At 41.6% G+C, this 23,248-nt stretch overlaps 1 protein-coding gene across 6 annotated transcripts in view; it reads right to left on the reverse strand.

Moving 5' to 3' along the window:
- Positions 1-23,248, reverse strand: part of THADA (THADA armadillo repeat containing) — a 146,249-nt gene that overhangs the window by 21,719 nt on the left and 101,282 nt on the right. For all 6 annotated transcript variants that reach the window (XR_014545794.1, XM_083604748.1, XM_083604749.1 and 3 more), the window contains 6 exons: positions 18,781-18,866; positions 7,553-7,968; positions 7,163-7,284; positions 4,966-5,038; positions 4,243-4,387; positions 3,241-3,372 (listed from right to left, as the gene is read on the reverse strand). Coding sequence is in view for 5 of the 6 variants with exons in the window: in XM_083604748.1 (XP_083460874.1) it covers positions 3,241-3,372; positions 4,243-4,387; positions 4,966-5,038; positions 7,163-7,284; positions 7,553-7,968; positions 18,781-18,866 (974 nt within the window). In the remaining variant the exon portion in view is untranslated. The remainder of the gene's footprint in view (positions 1-3,240; positions 3,373-4,242; positions 4,388-4,965; positions 5,039-7,162; positions 7,285-7,552; positions 7,969-18,780; positions 18,867-23,248) is intronic.

Raw genomic sequence — 23,248 nt, forward strand, 5'->3', positions numbered from 1 at the left:
AAGAAGCCACATTCTTCAGGAGCTAGGACACAACTTAAATATTTAGATAAGCACAATGGTTTCTATATAGTTGCTTACCATTGTGTGCAGAGAACAAAGCCTTGTTTACAGTTACTTCTTTGTCTGAACCAACATCACCATGTGCTAAGGATTCAGGTTTGTATGAGTATTTTTCTGAACTCACACCCTGTAAGGAGAAGCATGCCTGACTTCATGAGTGGAAAAGGGGTCAACACTCGGAGCCTTCTCACTTTTTACTTCATCTAAGCAAATGCTCTCACCAGATTTCAAACCAAAACCAGACCTCTGTTGCTGCACCCAAACATTAGCCTCCCCCTATCCTTACTGGTCTTCCGTTACAGGATTAATACCTTCCTATTTAAGGAAATAGGGACGTGGGTGGCACTGTGGGTTAAACCACAGAGCCTAGGACTTGCCAATCAGAAGGTCGGCGGTTTGAATCCCCGCGACAGGGTGAGCTCCCGTTGCTCGGTCCCTGCTCCTGCCAACCTAGCAGTTCGAAAGCACGTCCAATTGCAAGTAGATAAATAGGTACCGCTCCGGCGGGAAGGTAAACGGCGTTTCCGTGTGCTGCTCTGGTTCACCAGAAGCGGCTTAGTCATGCTGGCCACAGGACCCGGAAGCTGTACGCCGGCTCCCTCGGCCAATAAAGTGAGATGAGCACCGCAACCCCAGAGTTGGTCATGACTGGACCTAATGGTCAGGGGTCCCTTTACCCTTTACCTATTTAAGGAAATAATTTGGTCTTTTCTGGTAGGATCCTATTATTATTTAGTTATTGAAACACTTGCCATAGAGCTTTTCTTGTAAACAACACAAGGCAGTGTAAACAAACAAATGAACCTTAAAGTTATGTCAAAACTTACTTGCAGAATAAATAAAACAGCAGCCAACATTAGGACAAAACAGGTATATTAAGTGATTATGCCTAATTGGTATGAATGTTCAGCAAAGGCCAGAGAGAATAAGTTTCTAGTAGATCTGAAATGACATCAGTCTCAGCGCCTGCCTCGGTTCAGAAGCAAAGCAATTCTAAAGAAAAGGCGCTACTACCGAAATGTATGCTATCCTTACAATGTTTTTACTACGTGCCTCTTTTTTGCTGTTTGTATATTGCTACTTTATTGTACTTTATTATTTCTTGTAAGAGGCCTTGTGCTATATGAGAAAAGTGGGGCACAAATATTTTCAATTAAACGGAAGATTTTCTGAATCAATCAAGCTAATGAGAGTGGATGAATTTAGATGCAGCATTCAGCAGCAATATATATATATATATATATATATATATATATATATATATATATATATATAATAATATGCGCTTTTCCAACATGAGGAGTGCAAAATAAACACAGGGAAACAAGGGGTGATGTGACTCTTGCCAACAGTCAATGGGTGGGAGACCTGTGGACCTCCAGATATTGTTGGATTTCAACTCCCATCAAAAACATCTCGCCCCCTCCCCCAACTTGTAAGCCACACCCTTCATCATCCTAAAACTGAGCGGCAGACCCAGTACTACCGGAGAGATTCCTGGATGATGACTCCCACTGCATGCCAGCTGGGATGAGGTCCTCTGGCACACAATGGGAGGCTGCAGCTGTGGCCAAACCAGCCTCACAACGTCCTGATTGTGCCAGCAGCTGAGCCACAGACAAGCCTAGAGGGAGATGATAGAAAGGCATGCTCCACTGCCATCTATTCCTCCTCTGCCAGGATAGCCAGGTGGTGCTGGAGACACCTGCTGGTCAGGAAGATAAGCCAGCCAGGAGTTTCCTAGGGAGGATCTAGCCCAGAGCCATCCAGCAGCCCAGGGACAGAGAAAACAAAGGGGAAAGCATTGGGGAGAGATGACAACAACTCAGGGTGATTTAACCCCTTCCTATCTTGTAATTGAGGCCAGGAGGGGAGATGGAGCCACAGGGAACAGGAGGGTAGCTCCTCCCCACTCAACACACCCTGGAAACGTATCAGCAGATGTAGGAGAAAAGGAAGCTCTTGGGAAGAAATGGCAAGTGCCCCACATTAGCCTCCTGCTGGAAAGAGAGGGGACTAAACTACCAGGAGGCAACAAATCGGAAGGATCAGAATTTCTCCTTAAAAAAAAAAAAGTTTCTCAAAAAATTGTCTTTTTCCGCTTGCATTGTTTGGAGTATACTCAGTAAAAAGCAATTTTGCTTTGAAATAAGCTACATTTTACAGAGCCTATCCTTGATTAGATTTTGAAGGAACTGTTTAGCATTCACTTTAAATTCAATATTTCAAGTGCAGTCCCTTACATCAAAAGGATTAAAGGAGAGAGAGGGGGGGGTGTATGTATGTATATGTGTGTGTGTGTGTGTGTGTGTGTGTGTGTGTGTATGTGTGTGTACAATATATATATATATATACAGAGAGAGAGAGAGTGCAAAAGCAATAAACCTGTCATGGGCTTGCACTGCACAGATCATGAGCAAGACCATAACTACCTGACAAGTTATTGTTTGTAAGCAAACAAAACAATAATTAATCCTGTTCCTAACCAGATAGTTTGGTTTCTGTGTAGATTGTAACCCTAGCATGACTAGGTTAGAAAAGCGGCAGTGGCTAACCACATCTGAATCCATTAAGTCTGCTGCAAAAATAAACTTTTATTTTCAACACAGCTGAAGATGTCCTATATAAATAAAAATATTCTAACACTTGAATTCACATGAAATGCAGAGTTCTATATATTTATGAATCTGAAAAGGCAACACCTTCATAGCACTGAAGAGATTTTTAAAAGTACAGTGGTACCTCGGGTTACAGGCACTTCAGGTTACAGACGCTTCAGGTTACAGACTCCGCTAACCCAGAAATAGTACCTTGGGTTAAGAACTTTGCTTCAGGATGAGAAGAGAAATTGTGCAGCGGCAGTGCAAGGCCCCATTAGCTAAAGTGGTACCTCAGGTTAAGAACAGTTTCAGGTTAAGAACACAGCTCCAGAACGAATTAAGTTCTTAACCCGAGGTACCACTGTACCCCTATATACCCTTCCTGCTGCAGAGGAATAATTCTCACACACAGTTAAGAAGAGGGGGGAAATGATATTGAGATACTGTACTATAAACACAAAGCTTTCTTCTGCAGCTTGTGTCATACCTGCTAACAATATCAACCTAGACACATTGGCATGTGCAATGAATCTCTTTCACAAGTACTGATGGTTGATGGTGAAGAATAATAATTTCATACCTGTTTTCCTAGAGATATTTTCTTGAGACTGAGCTTGTCTTATAACTCCAGCGACGGTATTCCTTACTATCTGCTCTTCACTCTGCAACAGCTGAACAACACATCTCCAAAGGTGTAATGTATCAGACAGACCTAAGTATTTACAAAAAGAAATGTTAGGAATTTTTTTTTAAAAAAAACAACACCACCAGAATCATAGAATCTTAAGAGTTGGAAGGGACCCAAGGGTCATCTAGTCCAACCCCCTGCAATGCAGGAATCTCAGCTAAAGCATCCATGGCAGATGGACACACAACCTCTGCTTAAAAACCTCCAAGGAAGGTTTTTGTATTTGTAAAATGTGCATAGCTGACAAATTTGGGGGGGGGATCAAAATTTTAAAATAAAAAAGCTGAAGAGAAGACGTTTTACAACTGGCGCCCTGTTCTGCTGCCACAAAGTCTGCTGACACTGACTTTGTCAAGTTTCTAGTGCTAGCTGAAGACACATCTATTCGCTCAGTATTTTGATGTTTAGGTTGGTTATTTTGTTTTACTTGCTCTTCCGCCCAGCTGAGGTTGTTTAATTGTATATTTCATTAGTTTTAATGTGCCTTGCCCTGGGGCCATTCATTTCATTAAAAGTGAGTTAGAAATTGTTTGAATAAATTAAAAATATTAAGCATAGTCGAATGCTATAAAGCACTGTTACAGCAAATCATACCATGCAGATAGGCCCATTTTCTACTGAGAGGACAGATCTTCCTGTGCAGAGGATCAGGTGCTCTACCACAAAGTCACAGTTGTTCCCTATATAACATATGCACATCCTTAAGATTTATCAAGCCTCTTCCTGCTTCCAAACATAAACATAGGCGGCAAGCCAACTGAAAATTAAGCATATATTCTGCTGATTTTGGTGTGTGAGTTTATCATGTGATTTGTTCTCTCACTGAAATGAGTGAAATTTATAAGCTTAATTTTGGCTTGTTTGTGGTCATAGTGCTTAATTCTATTTACTTACCCAACAGAAGCTTTTGACTGGTCAGAAAAAATGGCGTAATGCTCACAAGAATCTCTGCAGCAGCTAATCGGAGATCTGTTTGCTGTTCATCTCCGCAGAAGGAAGTGACTATGCCAATCCATTGCTTCATCTCTGATTTCACCTCCTATAAGAAAATTAATACTGGCTTTAAAAGCCTGAAGTATCCTTGTAAACTGGAAATTAGAGTAAACAAGAAGGGTCAAGCGCTATACTAAAACTGGCACTAAGACAGGAACTAAAAAGTAATAATAAACACAAAATGTGACATTCAGTTTCCATAGAACCAGCAATTCATTTGACACAGAAAAGGAAACCAAAACCATTGCTTTGCTTTTGACAAAAGAAAGAAAGAAAGAAAGAAAGAAAGAAAGAAAGAAAGAAAGAAAGAAAGAAAATCAAATTTGGCACAACAGATGGGAGTTCACCACCACTGCTTTAAAAGAATAAAAACTAAAACAGCACTGCATAAATCAGCAGTGGACTCCTTTGTTAATTGTTCTGAGACAATTAACATCAAATCAATTCTGCCATTGGTCTTCAATGTAGTACTTGTTCGTGCACTGAAGTCATAATCTCAGGTTTTGTATATATGAAGCAATTAACTTTATGGGTTCATCAAAATGAACCTGCAGAACGGAAACTCTTAATGTATAGTCATAGTAAATCTGATGCAGACATGATTGTTAAATGAGATTTCCTTACCTCCTGCTGATCTTGGACAAGATGGAGGACCAACTCTGAGGCAAATTTGAGGGATATACTTTGAATTTCAATGCTGCAAAATAAAAGATTAACACAGATCCACAAACGTAAGTGTGAAATAAATGTCAAAGCTACAGCAAAATGCAAGTCAACTGGCAAGCAGTTTAGCAGCATATGGTGTGTAACAAGTGAAAATGAGATTCTCATTTTCACTTGTGTCAGGGCTGCCCAAGGTCCCAGCTCACAAAGGACCAACGCTGCTTCTTTGTTAAGTACAAAAGTCTTTATTGAAGTTCAGTTTCACTTCCAGAGCAGCAGCGCGCAGCTCTACGTCTCAACTGTTAGACCGCTGATGCTCCGTCTGAGTCTCCTCCCCCCTGACACCAATTTAAGATTCTAGCTTTACTCCACCTCTTCCTTAGTTCCTTCCGTCTCTGATTCTGCCTGGCCGTTGGGGTCTCGCCCTTTCTAGCCTCTTCTGACGCTGAGTCCCCTGAGCCTTCCCCCTCCCTCCGGCGGGCTTTAGGAGCTGGTTCCCCATCCGGGTCTCCTGCTGTTCCCCACGCCTGTACATTTGAACTTGGCGCGCGCGCCCAGCCGGTAACTTTCCTCCTGACCGTTTCACTGCTGCTGCTGTCACTGCTTCCCCCTCTGGGGGGGCTAGCTGCAACTGACCTCCCCTCCGTTGGAGGCGTGGTCAGCCCTGACTCACTCTCTCTCCCCGCTGGAGGAGACGCTGGCCCTGACACATGTGACTCTTCCCCCCCACTACGCTCTGGTGGGGAAACTGGTCCCAATCCCCCACTGCTCCTTTGGGGTTCCCCTCTGTCTCCTTGTTTCTGGTGCGTCCCCCCTGGGACCCCCCTTGCCCTGACCATAGGCGCCCCCTTCTGGGAATCTTCTGATTCGCTGGAGAAGCTCATGGAGTCTCTCGGGCCACTGTCATACTCCCCTACGCTGCCCTCGGATTCTTCCCCTTCGCTCTCCATTTCCTCTCTCCCCAGTGCTCCTGCTCCTGAGTCCCTGACAACTTGTTACACACAATATGCTTTATTAGCATAAATCAGGATGAAATCTAACAGTCCAATTAGTTACAACTGCTCTGCATGTCAATATACAACCAGAAGAAAAACTTTTGCTTAGGCATGAGGTGGTTGCGCCTTGTGGATATAGAATTGCATTAAAGTATGACAAACCCTCCTCCTCTTAGAAACCAAACTATCTAAGATGATGGAAAGTTCTATAGAGCCCCACCCTGTGAATCGCCCTCCCATCAGATGCCAATCAGATAAACAACTATACAACTTTCCAAAAACATCTGAAGGCAGCCCAGTATTTGGGAGTTTTTCATGTCTGGCGATGGCTGGGGCAACCCAGTCAAATGGGCAGGGTATAAATAATAAAATTGTTGTTGTTGTTAACAACCAGTGCAAACGTGTGTAGTAAGATGCATGCCCCGATAACCTGTTTTCTATAAAAAGGGCTGGAGGAAGAATGTTGTCATAAAAGCAGATCTAGCGGTCAAATGGAAGATCTGCAGAAAAGTATTAGCAGTTTTAAAGTTCTGCGGTAGAAAAGTTGATACACCTGCCAAATCTAACCTGAAAGATATGAATGGCCCCTGACAGACAGTGGCAAGTGATGGATTCCTCCACCAAATAGCAAGTTCAATACCAGATTTGTTGGTAGCACTCATAACTATGTTTCGTAAAACCCTTTGAGGGCTGCTTTGCAATCAAGTTATATATAAATTTTATGAAATAGAATAAAAATATGGCCAAGGTAATTTATTAGTTAATTTTACAATATAGATTCAAAATTCAGATCTCAAAAAAGAAAAGATAAACACGCCTCGTGCGACCCCAGCTTTATGATACAGCAATAACCATTGCCCTGAAACACTGATTTAGCATTTTAAACACGAAGATGCTGGTGAAAAAGAGAACCAAAAGAGCCACTCAGCTTTCTGCTCAGTCTGTAATTCATTTAGACGACTCATCACTTCTTAGCCTTAGCTATGGGCTTCTGAGTATGTATTAAAAATACCATAGAGGCAAATTATTAAAAATATGACAATGTTTGGGGCTTAACAAGACAGTGAGAGCACAAATATTTTTCCTCTCCCACCCTCTGACATCAGTTTATTTTCACTTGGCAACCTGCAATCAGTAAATATAAAAAAGACAAAAGAATTTACCTGTCAGAAGCATCTGCAATATTCAAAACCCAATGCAAGAATTCTCTTGCATTCATTTTTAGAGCATGTTCTGTCTCTGAAAGCACCTTTTGTGGGTCCGTATGGTATAGAGCCTCTAATACCTATATATATAATAGCAACAAGGGGGGGAAGGGTAAAGAAAAAAATAAATTTGGCACGAATTGGATCCATTTGCTCCGAAATCATTATATGTTTTTTACAGATTACCAACATTAGTCATGCTGAAAGACCCACTGAAAATGATGGACTTAAGTTACTTGCTTATTTGATTTCAATGGATCTACTCTGAGAATTGCCCACATTGGATAGCACCGTGAATTTTACAGTATTTGCATCCAGAACGGGAGAGGGGGACCACTATGTTTTTACCTTGCAAAAACATTCCGGATGCTTTTCCTTTACAGCCATCCGAAGGAGGATCTCCTCCAAACCAGACAGTAGACACAATGGAACTTTCCCCCGTTCTTCCGTCACAGATTTGGAATGTCCTTGCTTCAGCCACAGAACAGTCGCTTCTAAGACCAACAAGCGCACTTCGCAGAACTCAGAGCGTAGCAGATGTGCAACTGACAAACAAGGTTTTACTGTTTTCGGTTTGGCGGGTGAACTGTAGTTTGCAAATCCAGGATCTGAAGTCACCGTGAGCATCGACAGGAAGAGTTTGGTGATGCTCTGGAGATACTGAGGAAGTCCTGGCACTGCAGAAGAGTAGCTGATACCCATTGCCAGTTCCGAATCTGAGATAATTGTGCCTATTTTATCCCAAAAACTGAGCAGCTCTGTTCCTGGAATTAAATATGATAGGGTGGTGGGATGAGGAATGAAAAAGGAAAGGTTGTCTTTGGTTATTACTCATAAAATTTGGAACACAATCCAATCAAACTTGAGCACATTTAAGCAGTGAAATATTTTACCTGCTTCCTATGACATAAGAAGCCCACATGATTTAACAACAGAACGTATGTTCAAATTTTGAGGGGCATTTCCCCAAGCTTCATATATTACTAATGTTTCCAAAATGAGAACTATTTCTTCAGAATTACTCAAGTTTTAAGTTCAACAATTATTTTGCATATTTAAGTAACATATTAAAATTTTTGACATAGCTAAAATACTAACAAGTGGAATCTGAAGGTCTCCCCCACAACTTTGCAAACATGCTAGTGTTACATAGTTTCTTCAGGGTAATGAATACAGGGAAAAGTAAAACCCCAAACTGTATTGCATGCCATAGGAGAAGCATTTCACATCTGTGCACAAATGGGGAACTGGAAGCCTCAACAATTAAACTTAGCCACTTTATTTTATTTATTGTAGGGGGTTGGATTAGATGGCCATGAGGGGCCCTTCCAATTCTACAATTCTATGATTAATTATTATGACATTATTCACACACAGGTATTTATTTCAGTCTAAAGGCCCACAAAAACATTTTCAAAAGCAAAATAAAACAGAAATACAAGGTTCCAAGGAGGTCGCTATGTTTTATCCAAAGCATGTAGGTTTCTGTTTCTTAGTACTTCCAAGAGGAACTTAGCCATGATAGTATCATTTGACCTATCTCCAAGGAAGTACTTAAGGTGGAATTTATAACATTACCATCATCATCATTTATTTATTTATAACCCGCCCATCTGGTTGGGTCTCCCCAGTCACTCTGGGCAGCTCCCAATAGAATATTAAAAACACGATAAAACATCAAACATTAAAAACTTCCTTAAACAGGGCTGCCTTCAGATGTCTTCTAAAAGACAGATAGTTGTTTATTTCCTTGACACCTGATGGGAGGGCGTTCCACAGGGCGGGCACCACTATCGAGAAGGCCCTCTGCCTGGTTCCCTGTAACCTCACTTCTCGCAGGGAGGGAATCATCAGAAGGCCCTCAGTGCTGGACCTCAGTGTCCGGGCTGAACAATGGGGGTGGAGACACTCCTTCAGGTATACTGGGCCAAGGCCGTTTAGGGCTTTTAAGGTTAGCACCAACACTTTGAATTGTGCTCGGAAACGTACTAGGAGCCAATGTAGGTCTTTCAGGACCAGCATTATATGGTCTCGGCGGCCGTTCCCAGTCACCAGTCTAGCTGCTGCATTCTGGATTAGTTGTAGCTTCTGGATCACCTTTAAAGGTAGCCCCACGTAGAGTGCATTGCAGTAGTCCAAGTGGGAGATAACTAGAGCATGCACCACTCTGGCGAGACAGTCCGCGGGCAAGTAGGGGCCCAGCCTGTGTACCAGATGGAGCTAGTAGACAGCTGCCCTGGACACAGAACTGACCTGTGCCTCCATGGACAGCTGTGATCCATTCATACCACACCTTTTCTCCAAGGTCAAAGTGGAACATAAAGGTTTCCCCCTTTCCATTTTATCTTCACAACCACCCTGTAAGTTAAGTTAGGCAGAGATGGTGGCTGGTGGCAGGTGGCAGGTCCAAGGTCACCCAGGAAGCTTTAGGGCTGAGTGACGATTTGAACCTTCCTAGTGCAACACTCTAACCCATGGATAGGCAAACTAAGGCCCAGGGGCTGGATCCAGCCCAATCGCCTTCTAAATCCGGCCCACGGGCAGTCCAAGGATCAGCGTGTTTTTACATGAGCAGAATGTGTCCTTTTATTTAAAATGCATCTCTGAGTGGCATAGGAATTCATTCATTTCCCCCCAAAAAATATAGTCCAGCCCCCCACAAGGTCTGAGGGACAGTGGCCCCCTGCTGAAAAAGTTTGCTGACCCCTACTCTAACCACTCTACAACACTGCCTCTACACTAGGGATGGGAGGATCTGTCCATTTTTGTTCTTTCAGCTCCTGATGTTTCTTAAAGTGTGAAATTGGTAGACTTGTGTTCCAGAATCAGATTTCTCCCCCGTCCATACTCTACATCAGTTGATACAATCATTGTTCTAATATGACAATGGACAATCACTGCAAAATGTCTTGTATAAGATGTCTTATAGCCTTCGTGTGGCTGCTGTGAAAGAACAGGAGACTGGAAACTCCTAAACCAGGCAATTCAGATGTGGATTGTCCAAAACACATGTTCAGAAGGCTGCTGGGGGCAGCAAATGAGGAATACCAGCATCCAGCAGCTCATATGTGTTTTTTAGGCTCTGATTTAGACAACTACTTCACCATTTGAGGGGCTTAGACCCTTTTTGGCTCCCAGTGGTCATCTATTTAGTTGGGGAAGGGGAGACTAAGCAAACACAAATGTTTTCACAGACCTCTGGGGTGCTGTTTCCATATGTTTGTAGCATCTCAAGCCACAGCCAAACATTTCTGACTTTCCCTTATACTCAACATTTTCTCAAAAATGTCTTTCCCAGAAAAACAAAAATCTCATTACAAATGAGTAAATAATCCCTGCGCTTCTACCCCTGACGAAAAAACCCTTCCCTACTTCTATTTACTTCTGCCTAACTTAAAACAAACTCTTTTCCTTAGCCAATGCTATAACTTTTATTAAACCAACACATGTATTAATTTCTAAAGTAAATGTCTGGCTCCATAACTTAAGGTGAATTAAAGAGGCACTTCTGTTCAGACAAAACTATGCTGCTGGAAGCACGGCTGTTAACATTTTCTCTATACCAGGATGAAGAAAGATGGAAAAGGAATAGGAAGGAAGATAAAAAATATTAAAGGTAGGATGGGAATTATACACATTGATACTTTGGGCATGACCAGAAGGTATATTCTGCCCAGAAAAAAAAAGTGTTGCTTCAAAACATAGCTATGCTTTTTCCAACTTGAGGTTGATCACTGGCTAGCATCTTAACAAAAATGATGCAGAGCCATTAAACTTAAAATCAAGAACTGAGGATTAAATCATAAGGGTGACTCTTGTTGAAGACAGGATGGTGAACCAGACGGTCCTTTGTTTCTGGCATTCCAGTGTTGTTGTTTAGTCATTTCTGACTCTTCGTGACCCCATGGACCAGAGGATGCCAGGCACTCCTGTCTTCCACTGCCTCCCGCAGTTTGGTCAAACTCATGTTAGTAGCTTCCAGAACACTGTCCAACCATCTCGTCCTCTGTCGTCCCCTTCTCCTTGTGCCCTCCATCTTTCCCAGCATCAAGGTCTTTTCCAGGGAGTCTTCTCTTCCCATGAGGTGGCCAAAGTATTGGAGCCTCAGCTTCACGATCTGTCCTTCCAGTGAGCACTCAGGGCTGATTTCCTTAAGAATGGAGAGGTTTGATCTTCCTGCAGTCCATGGGACTCTCAAGAGTCTCCTCCAGCACCATAATTCAAAAGCATCAATACTTCAGTGATCAGCCTTCTTTATGGTCCAGCTCTCACTTCCATACATCACTACTGGGGAAACCATAGCTTTAACTATATGGACCGTTGTCAGCAAGGTGATGTCTCTGCTTTTTAAGATGCTGTTGAGGTTTGTCATCACTTTTCTCCCAAGAATCAGGCGTCTTTTAATTTCGTGACTGCTGTCGCCATCGGCAGTGATCATGGAGCCCAAGAAAATAAAATCTCTCATTGCCTCCATTTCTTCCCCTTCTATTTGCCAGGAAGTGATGGGACCAGTGGCCATGATCTTAGTTTTTTTGATGTTGAACTTCAGACCATATTTTGCTCTCTCCTCTTTCACCTCATTAAGAGGCTGGATCCTTCATGGATCACTGCCTTGTCATAGCAAAGGGGCTTGAATAACTCAGAGAAGCTATGAGCTATGCCATGCAGGGCCACCCAAGATGGACAGGACATAGTGGAGTGTTTTGACTAAACGTGATCCACCTGGAGCAGGAACCAGCAAGCCACTCCAGTATCCCTGCCAAGAAAACTCCATGGACAAAAACATCAGGCATTCCAATAGGTTTCTTGTATCTGTTCTGTTTTTTGGGAATCCTGCAATGTGTTTTTACTCTGCTAACTATACGTTGGAGTTCTGCTTTCCATCAATATTGAGTAGAATTTCACTGAAATAAGTGGCTACTGAAGACATTTTTATTTAAGAAGAACTTTCCTGAAATGTGACCCAGTCATTTTATGGAATAATAACCACAACTCCCATTATCCCCAAATAATGGTCATGTTGACTGGGGCTGATGGGAGTTGGAATCCAACAACACCTCGAAGACACCAGGTCAGGGAAATCTGTTATAAGCTGTAGGGCACTTCGATAGGACATTGCATCTTCATCCTAGTTTCAACTGATGGTCAACATTCAGCAGCTACCAAGCATGCTCAGTTCTCAGTAAGCTGTATTTTATATTTCTGTTGCACACAACAGTCAGAGTTTTTCCTCAGTAGGTATTTACTTCTGCAAACCCCCAGGTTTCCAAAGCATCCCAATATCTCCCCAGCTGTGGTGCAAGTCCACAGGCATTCAGACTTAATAGCTTATTAACTTCACTGTCCTTGACCTGAGCCATAAGAGCAGATTTTCGTTTTACTTCTATCATTCTTATTAAAATAAAGCTCAGAATCAATAAAAAGATGTTGATAAACAGTGCATGAAAAAAATGCAATAGCCTATTTTAGTACAGTACAGTTATTTAAAGTGTGACATTTACATGCACTTAAAATGACATGCTTTTTTCAAGCAAAAATTCACTGGGACTGCACAGGAATGCAAGCCATCTTTGTTATCAAGAGCTGAGAAATACTATTCTCAACTTAGATCCAAAGTACTTACATGAGCTTTGATATCAAACTAAGATATTTGTGCCTAGTTATTTTTAATATATGGCAATTAAACGTTTTCTACAAAAAAGAAATAAATGCTTTGATGTTAGAACTTGGTTTGTTTTTATCTACCATCTCTCCTCCTTCAACAAAACACAGAGACATTTTTAAATTAAAAAGTCTTTAGCCATTTAGGAAATACAGATGACCCTGAAGTAGGTGAACCATATTTCATCTGCACAGCAACAGCTGCTTAATGTTTCACATTTTTGGCTGAATTTAAGCCGTGCACATTCAAATGCAGTGGTGGAATTAAAATGGTAAGCAAGTGACAAAATGAAGCTCATAAGATGAGGAAGTGCCCATCTCATGTGTTCTACAGCGGAGTGAAGAAATGCCATGGTGCATCTGCAACAGCAAAACCAGCCTTCATCTGCCCCATCTGCAACAAAACATATTTCTCCCGTATTGATCTCTGCAGCTACAACAAGTCCTGTAACTCTCCAACAGTTTGACTTTACCCCCGATGGCACTCTTCCACTGTCTCTCAAGACAGACAGATGCAGATGGATGCAGGAAGGGCAGAAGGCAGATTGGAATCCACTCACTGAGTGATTTCCAATATACCAGCAAGGCTTCCCAACTCCTTGTTGCCTACCAGTAGCAACCACAAAATGACCTTTCCCACCTAAAAGAGGCTGCTGAATTTTTTTAAAAAGCTTGGGGTAACCCGAAGTAGACTTGTGTTCAAAAGGACAGTGAGCAGCTCAGTTCATTCTAGTACTGGAAACAAATTGCTTTGCTCAGAATGTACTGTTTAATGTCTTTTGCACCTAGGCCCTAACTGGTGGATCTTGAGGTTCCAGTAAAATATAAAGCTTGAAGTCTGCCCACCTCTGCTGTACAGAAGCCCCCATGGGCAAGAGGACTGATAGGAAAGGCAGGGAAGAATGTTTGCTCAACTCTATGGCTGTGTGCACATTATTGTTTATTCCAGCTCCAGTGTACTCTCACAGCCAAACACCTATTGAGAACCAGCGTGTGTGGTGTAGTGTTGGACTAGGAACTGAGTTCAAATGCCCAGTTGGCCATGAAGGTCACTGAGTGGGTGATCTTGGGCCAATCACTGCCCCTCAGCCTAACCTGTCTCACAAAGTTGTTTGGGGATTAAACAGGGTGGGGGAGAGTACCATGCACGCCAACTCGAGCTCCTTGTAGGAAAAGGTGGTATAAAGATGCATTAAATCAATCAATCATGAAACAAACATGGTGTTAGCCACAATCCATGTGTTTCCTGCTGCTTAACGAAAAATACTTCTGTTTGACCAGCTTTTCCTCAAACCGGCTTCCATCCAATTTGAAAACACAAATCATGGTTAAGCTGAGGTGTGTACATTTGAGACAGGAATCTGGTTGCAGGTGTGGGGAAGCAAATTGGGCAATGGGCACTGGGTGCAGACACACACACACCCCGCCCACATTGTGTACAGCAATGTAAAAATGTGACTTGAAATGCACTAATGGAAATAACCTAGCATTTTAAGCTGCTGATGCGTACATATGCTCTATGCCACGATTTGGTCTTCCTGCTGCTGTGCAGGAAGCCACAAGCTTTAACTGCCTGTGGCACTTAGAAGATGGCCACTCATGTTCTAAAAACATGTGCTTCGCAGGATAGGAAAAGCAGCAATGTCATAACCCGCTAGTCATGCTCAACCTCTGTAAAAACAAGCAGTGCCTGGCATGAGGAATGAAATGCTCAAACTAATGTTAAAATGGTCACTGTCCACAAACCTAGTCAACTTCGTACTGCCAAGTTAACAGGAGTTAGCTCAAATTGCGCCACAAACTTCCAAAGGCCCAACCAACTTAAAGAAGCACACATGATTCCGTGTAAAAATACACCGATGTGTTATGTTCAATATCAACTGACAGAGAACTTCGACCAGCTGGATTCACTGGCTACCGGGGCCGATTCTTTGTTTTTAAATAATCTGCCCGCTGTCATCTACTCCCAAGGGAGTTCAACCTAGAAGGCTCAGCAGTTATATATCACTATATATAAATATAAGTTATATCACTATATAAAAATGGGTACGGTTATAAAAAGAGATGAAATATATACTCCGGCTGTCCTTTTTTTTTTTGGGTAGCCAAGAGTGTGTGGGTGCTTGGGATAGAACATTCTCCACTTTGTGTTCCAAATCTGTTCTTTGGAGCCAAAAGGCTAGAGGGGCTTAAACATGAGACTGGAGAGAGGAAACTCCCATTAAGGAAGAAGCTGCTAGATGTTCAGTTTTCTTTAAAGAGGATCCAAGTGGAGGAAACTCCACATTGAAAGAAAAGATGGCAAAGTAGATTAAAGTTGTGGTTCCGCAAGTATGGGGCACAGGAAATTTAGAAAGTAGGTGTGAAGTTATAGGTGGGGGAAGAAGATCCTTGAGCAAAGATTGACAGATGCACCCCCTCACCCTAAGCAACAGAGGGTTAGTGCCACAGCCCTCAAAATTGCTGTGCTAGCCGTAAGGAAGGGACTATATGGAGGTTTATGGCAATAGGTTATTTTTGAAGGTTTGAAGGTTTTCAGTGGTGCACCTAGGCAGGTGCCCCAGACTCTGAGCTTCCATTAAATAAAAAAAGGGAAGCCTCTAGCCTTCCTATAAATAAAATTGTGGGGCAAAATGTGCAGATGATTTTAAGTGATTTCGATGAAATGAGAGTGACATGGCTTCCTTGTATATTTTTTCCTGGTATTGAGGAATGCTTTCTGTTGCTGCTTAGACAGGAACAGCATCTCTCTCTCTCTCTCTCTCTCTCTCTCTCTCTCTCTCTCTCTCTCTCTCTCTCTGAATGTGTGTGTGTGTGTGTGTGTGTGTGTGTGTGAGAGAGAGAGAGAGAGAGAGAGAGAGAGAGAGATCTCCATAACCAGGACCAGCAAGACCTAGCTGACTTCCCATGGCAAGCATAAGATTGTCAGCGGTGGTTGTCTCTTCAGTTGTGTGTTACACCACACCCAGTTCATTTTGTGATGAGCTCTCAGCACTTTCTCAAAATTCAGAGTATGCCCACTAGTAAAAAAATGTTGGCAACCCCTGGGCTACAGCATTTTCTCCACCTCGTCTTCTTCCCTTGCTGACTGCTTTTACAAAGGTGTCTGAAACCAAACTAAATAAGATGTGAGCGTTCCACAACTGGCTTTCTTGATGTCTATTTCAAAATCGAAGGGGAACCAATAAGGGTCCAAATTGGTTTGGGGCCATGGCACTGATTTAACCTTAGCCTCCCTGCGTTATTTTTCAAATCAAAATTGTCCCCTCATTTGTTGCTTATCTTGTATTTTGTATGTTGCATACAAAAGTGTATAGGCACCAAAAAAAAAAAAAAAAACACCAGGTAAGTAACTGGGCATGGGGGTGGGGGTGGTGAAATAATACAGACCTGCAGAATCAAATAACAACAGCCAACCAGTATACCAAATTACAATCATACTTCTTTGTGTATCAGATGGTATTTAAATACTCCAACCATAACAAACAATGAGAAGCTGGAAGGAAAACTATCTGCATTCAAACCGACAGATTTAGCCTCTCCCCAGACCACCTGTCTGTGTCTAGTCAGTATTTTATCTTAACAACGAAACATCCCTCCCCCCCAAAAAATATATTGCCCCCTCAAAGCTGTTATTAACTTCCAGGAAGTGGATATAGGTACCCATCTTTTCCCTTGAAGATTCTGGTGAAGGAAAGTTTTGATTAGGAAAATGGGGAAGGGGGGCAACACCTCGCCCCAACACTGTTTCCTCAATCTAATTTAATTCTCCTTCCTGCAACTGCTTTTAAGGGTTAAAAAAAAAAAGATGTCAGGAGATCTTGCATGCAGTGTCTAGTTTGGCCATGAAATGCCTCATTCTGGTTCTCTTCTAAAGCTAGTTTGATCAGCGCCACAATCCACTGACCCTCCCAATCCACGCATACTGCAGTACACTGTATATAAGCACCTCATGTGCAAGGATTCTCTTCGCTGACCAGGGAACTGGTGGAAGGCATGGAATATTCAGCTAAGAAAGAGGGCACAGTTTTCTACAACATGGTGGCCGCTTCATCTTTGTTCAAAACCTCATAAAAGGGGGGGCGGGGGAGAGACTATGTCGTACATAGGATAAAATGCGAAGTTGAGAGCTTATTTCATACTTCCCTCACGTTTGAAAGGAAATGGTGAAAAGGGAAAAAATCATGACAATGGAGTGAGTGAGAGTGGAAAGAGGAAGCTGTTTAAATTGACTTAAGATGTACATTTTGTCCTCAGACATGACAGCAACAGTCACCACTTTAAAGAAATGGTTAAAAAAGAAAACCTGTCACCCTTCTCTTCCCACAAAGGTAAAAGTATTTGGAGAGCTGGCCTCCTGCACTAAAAACTGACCGTACCCATCTGCACAGAAAATGTATGATGTAATAAAAATAATATTCAGGTGAATTTTGTTAAATGTAGCCTGATTACATCATATAATCATAGAGTTGGAAGGGATCACGGCGATCATCTAGTCCAGGCTTCCTCAATCTCGGCCCTCCAGATGTTTTTGGCCTACAACTCCCATGATCCCTAGCTAGCAGGACCAGTGGTCAGGGATGATGGGAATTGTAGTCTCTAAACATCTGGAGGGCTGAGGTTGAGGAAGCCTGATCTAGTCCAACCCTTTGCAATCCAGGAATCTTTTACCCAACATAGACCTCGAAACCCACAACCCTGGCAAGTGTATATTTTCTGCCAATGTTTCTATACTCTTATTTTGATCATACTTCTCAGAGATTTAAGTAAAGAAAATTAACATTACATCAGCACCAGCTCTGATATTTGTTTCTGCCCCTTAGTTTTAATTAGTGTGCACATATACCAGCATTTTAAGCTATTTTTCATGGCTAGTCTCAGTATTTATGACTGTGAGAATGCTTCTTTAAGGAATATTCAACTTTTTTAAAGAGCAAGTATGACACAAATACATTATTAAAATGATGTACAACGTACGACCGGCTTATCATTTAAATAAACAGTTCACTACCATTTTCAGCAAAAGGTCACAAAAAAACATATTTGGGGTTAAAGCAAAACAGAAATACAGCTGAAACATATTTATTGCATTTGGCAGAAAATGAGTTATAAGAACCATGCATTCTAATTAACAATGAAAACTGGAAAATATATTTGTCTTAGATAAGAAAAAGACTGAACGCCACTTTTAATGATAGCATGCCTGTGTAGTGAAGAACTTGTTAAGGTATTTATGAATTACTGATGAAAAAAATGCATGCAGTCTCATTCTTCTGTTTTAGACTCTTTTCGACTCTCACATCACTAGACTTTGTGGCGAGTGAGGAGAGAGCATAAGCACAAGCCCAGGATCATATGACATGCTAAGCCAGAGCTTTCCAAACATTTCGTGTTGATGACACTCTTTTTAGACACACATCATTTCGTGACACGTTAATTCAGTTTTACTAGCAAACTGGAGGTTAAACTAGCCCCTTTCCAGCCCAGGGAGGATGGTGGGAAGTGTTCACACAACACGCCGACACACTAATGTGTCGTGACACACAGTTTGGAGAGCTCTGTGCTAGGCCAAACTTTGTCTCAGCTCAGCCCAGGAGTAAAAGGGAAGAGCGAAGCAACTGGAAGCATCTCCCTGGAAGCTTGCAAGTTTGCACTGTATCAGTAAGTCATAGTTTAAAACTTGCCATGTCACATTAACCAGTACATTGGCTGAAAATAGTTTTAAGAATATGATAACCAAAGAACATAAGAACCACTTGCTGGATCAGGTCCATGATTGCAATGCATCTTAAGTAAATTAAGTCAATTTATTTCAATAGGTCTACACAGAATATGGCTTAGCTTGATATCATCTGGAGTACAGCTCTCTTTCTTTCTCTTACTGGCAAGAAAGCGATACATTAGCTCAAACTCACCTTTTATTTTGGATTTCCCTAGGTAATTATTCAGCAGAATAAGTATATCGAGATATGTCGATCTAGTCACCAAGCAAGGATTTTGCCTAGAAACAAAGTCATTGGCATAAGTTAAATGGCTTTAAAATACTTTAAAATTGCCCCTTAAACCAACAACCCATTAGCAGGATCTTAAATTCCTGTCAGGTCCTGCTCACATAAAATGTATGTAACCAGCCAATGCCTACATTTCTAAATAATCCGAGGATAATCTACCAAATTTTACAATGAAAAATGCCACACAACCTATAGCAAAACTACTTCCTACAGTTAAGACATGCTCTATTCAAAATAAAACTTTTTTTCTTCTTCTTACTTGTCCCACTTTTACACTGTCCAACAATCAAAGTTCTCTGGGTGGTTTATAACAAAGAATTAAATTATAAAACAGAGTAATACCTAAAATCTAAAATAGTATTTAAACCTTACAATACAAAGCCAGAATAAAAACAGCAGAGGATAACAGTTTAAGAGATCTCGGAATACTAAACAATTTCTTAAAAGTGTGAAAGACTAAAAAGGTCTTCACCTGGTGCTAAAAAGACCAGAGTGTGTGAAGTGCAGGTGGGTTCCCACGAAGCACGACACAGTGATAACAGCAAGAACCTTTATTGAACTAACAGAACTGGACAACAGGGGCAAAGCAACTGCTTATATACATTTCTGAAGGCCTGGGCCACTCCCACTCCCAACGTGATTGTCTGTCTAAAATTCCAAGCTGCAAATCATGACTCAGAGTTTAAGGGCCAATGGCAGAGGCCCAAATCCTGAAACGTTCTGTGATTGGATATCATGTATCAAATCAGGACACGGGCTCAGAATCCTTAGTCCAAACTCAGGCAAACACAGACCACTGAATACATAACAGTGTGGGCGCCAGGAGAGCCTCTCTGTGGAGGGCATCCAATGACTAGGGTGCTACCACTAAAAATATCCTATCTTTAGTAGCTACTCATTCCTCATCATTGGGAGAAGGCGTCAGGAGATGACCTTAAGAGTTAGGCTAGGTATTTATGCCCTTGTACAAAAATGTGACAAAAATTCTGTTTCCAAATATTGTCCTTTTGCTCACAAAATACCCTATATATTTAGGAACCTCCCTCATACTAGGCATATTCATAGAAACAGATGGCTCAAATCTGTGCATGAAATAGAATGTATATGCAGGGCCTGGAAGGCTTGCACATGCACAAGGAAGAATTTATCAAGACTCCTAAATGTCTGAACTGTTATACAATACACAGCTTTCCCCAATTTCCATGGAATCAATTATTATTAGGATTTCTACCTCCCTACCGTTTCCCTAGAACTCAAGAGACCATGAAGAACCACTAACTATTCCTTAATCAGGCAACTTTCCATGGACTGATGAACTAATCTTAGGAACACAGAAACTCAAAGAGGAAACCCTTAACTCCAAGACACCTGGAGGCAATTTAAGGGTAAGTACTTGGGTGGGGGTGGAAGGGAACTTAAGCAAGAAATTAAACACATGTTTGTACATTAATCATAAATCCACCTAGGACAGTATTCAATAGAAACCCTGAAATTAAGTTTAAATAAACCTAGGACATTAATTGCTTGATGTACAAGCACTAAGTGATAACTCATCGATGAATAAATAAATATATACATAGTGACTTTTGTCATTTTGATGACCTTGTGTTTATGTTTTAGTTGTCTGGTGCATTTTATCTGTGGTAAGTTTGTAAAATGCATCAGAATACATATTATAATAGCTCCTGGTGTTCTTTCTTTCTACTCCCTAGTAAATAGACAAATATTTTTAAAGGAAAGCGGAAACATCCCTGGAAATTATAAAATCAACAACTGACATGACCTAATTGTTTGACATCACTTTCACACATCATTAGTCATGCAACACACTTAAGAGAATGTAGGGACCAATATAATGATTACCACATAAACTACACCTTTGGTGTTTTGGCAGGAGTGGTAGATCTTAATGAAACACAGATCTACTTCTAAGCAAGTCACTGAGATACTTTTCCGAGTAACTAAACTAAAGGTAACTCCTGTTCTATTGAGCAAGACTGGTGTGTTTCTAATTCCTAACAAGAGTGAGAGACAACTGGTTTACGTTCACAGTTAAATTATATCTCTGTAGAATGAAGTATTGATAACTTGAATATCGGTCTATTTTAATCAATAACTAGCTGTTCGGCTAGTTATACTTCCGTAGTCTGCAATTCCACACACACTTAGGTCTTATCCATACTTCACCCATGTCTTCTAGGAACGAGTCCAAGAAGTTTTTATTTGTTGCCCCACTGCTTTCCTCAGGAAAACTCTGTTTACTACTCAATAGAAACAAACTTCAATCGAGTTTTCTGAGGGCAAACGGAATAAATTCTGCGACAAAGAGAAGGGTGGATGAACCCTTACTAAGAAGTAAGTGCCACACAACACAGTAAGACCTACTTCTGAGCAGACATGCACAGGAATGTGCAGTCAATTTGGTAACAGGAAGAACACTGTGAGTTGTTTTAAATAACAGAATCAAAAGCCAGGGCATGGACCACCTACTTTTGAAAAATTTGATCTCTGTATTGTAGTTTTTGTTATGTGAATTATATATATATATATATATATATATATATATATATATATATATATACACACACACACACACACACACACACACACACACCACCCTCCCCAGTCAAACCAACCGGGGGGTTAAGGGTGGTTAACATCGAAGTATATAATACATTAAAACATAAAATCCAGCAATTGACTGAAATACAGATTAAAATCAGAATAAATCAGATGGCAACCCACAATTTATAACTGTAACTATAAGGGTTGGGAACATTAAGTGCTCACAAGGCTCAGCTATTTGTATGAGCTGGTGAGAAGAGTTAGAGAGGCCACTTATATGCAAGGTCTTGTAAAAAGAGGGGGCTCAGACTGGACCCTGACCAAAGGCCTGGCGGAACAGCTCCGTCTTGCAGGCTCCTGCAGAAACATGTCAAGTCCTACAGAGCCCTGGTCTCTTGCGACAGAACATTCCACCAGACTGGGGCCAGGGCCAAAAAGGCCCTGGCTCTGGTTGAGGCCAGTCTAACTTCCTTGAGGCCCGGGACCTCCAAAACGTTATTGTTTGCGGACTGTAAGGTCCTCCGCGGGGCATACCAGGAGAGGGTCCCAGGCCATATAGGGATTTAAAGGTTAAAACCAGCACCTTAAACCTGACCCTGTACTCCACTGGGAGCCAGTGCAGCTGGTAAAGCACTGGATGAATGTGATCCTGTGGCAAAGACCCCATAAGTAGCCTCGCCGTGGCATTCTGCACCCACTGGAGTTTCTGGGTCAGCTTCATGGGCAGCCCCGCGTAGAGCGAATTACAATAACCGAGCCTGGAGGTGACCATCGCATGGATCACAGTGGCTAGATCAGGGCGGGAAAGGTAAGGGACCAACAGCTTAGCATGGCGGAGATGGAAAAATGCTACCTTTGCTGTAGCTGCAACCTGCGCCTCCATAGAGAGGGAGGCGTCGAAGGTTACATCCAGACTCTTGACAGAAGGTGCTAGCATTAATTGCGCCCCTGCAAGGGATGGGAGTTTGCCCCCCAACCCCATGTCGTGTCAACCTAACTAGAGGACTCACTGGGTGGGTTATGTGGACCCCCTCAGGTCCGCAGACCAGCAATTGGGAACCACTGGATAGATGATTAGTATGGACAACTCTTGCAGTCTTCTTGCTCTAGTGGTTTCAGAGAATGAGGTGGATGAAGAGCCGTATGAAAATTTAACAAACAAAACCTGTGGAGCAGAATATACATAGGCTACTACTACACATTTCTTTATTCATTAACATTTAGCTGAGTTTAGGTTAACATTTTGCAGTGCAATGTGTCCAGCAGCTATTGTCAGCATAGTTAATTCATGGTGTTCCAATAATACGCTCCATAATTGGCAGCGTCAGCTTCGCTAATTAATATTTCAATCTATTTGCTACTTTAAAGTATTGATACTTCCAGTGCTTTTTTCCTTAGAGTTTAGAGGTTCTCTCATTTTGACTCAACCCCCCCCTCACCATTTTATAGTTCAAATCGGGAAAAATAAATACAGCAAATGGATAAAAGTACATAGATTCACAAAATGTTTAGGGGTATGCGTCCCTCTGCGTCCCCCCAGGAAAAAAGCACTAGATATATCATTACTCCCCCAACTTCTAAAATAGACATTTGTACATGTATTTGAATGTTGTTGTTGTTTTAAGTTGATTCACAAAAATGAGATTCAGCTTTTTTGACATGACAATAGAAAATAAATGCTTCAAAATAGTGACATTAGACTATAATACTTATCTCCATATTTTCTGAGGGAAAGGGGGGGGGATACAAAAAATTATTTCAACCCTACAACCTATTATTAATCTGTGATAAATTCATTTATAGGTAA

Source organism: Podarcis filfolensis, assembly GCF_964270895.1.
Source record: "Podarcis filfolensis genome assembly, chromosome: 3".
NCBI classification, from domain to species: domain Eukaryota; kingdom Metazoa; phylum Chordata; class Lepidosauria; order Squamata; family Lacertidae; genus Podarcis; species Podarcis filfolensis.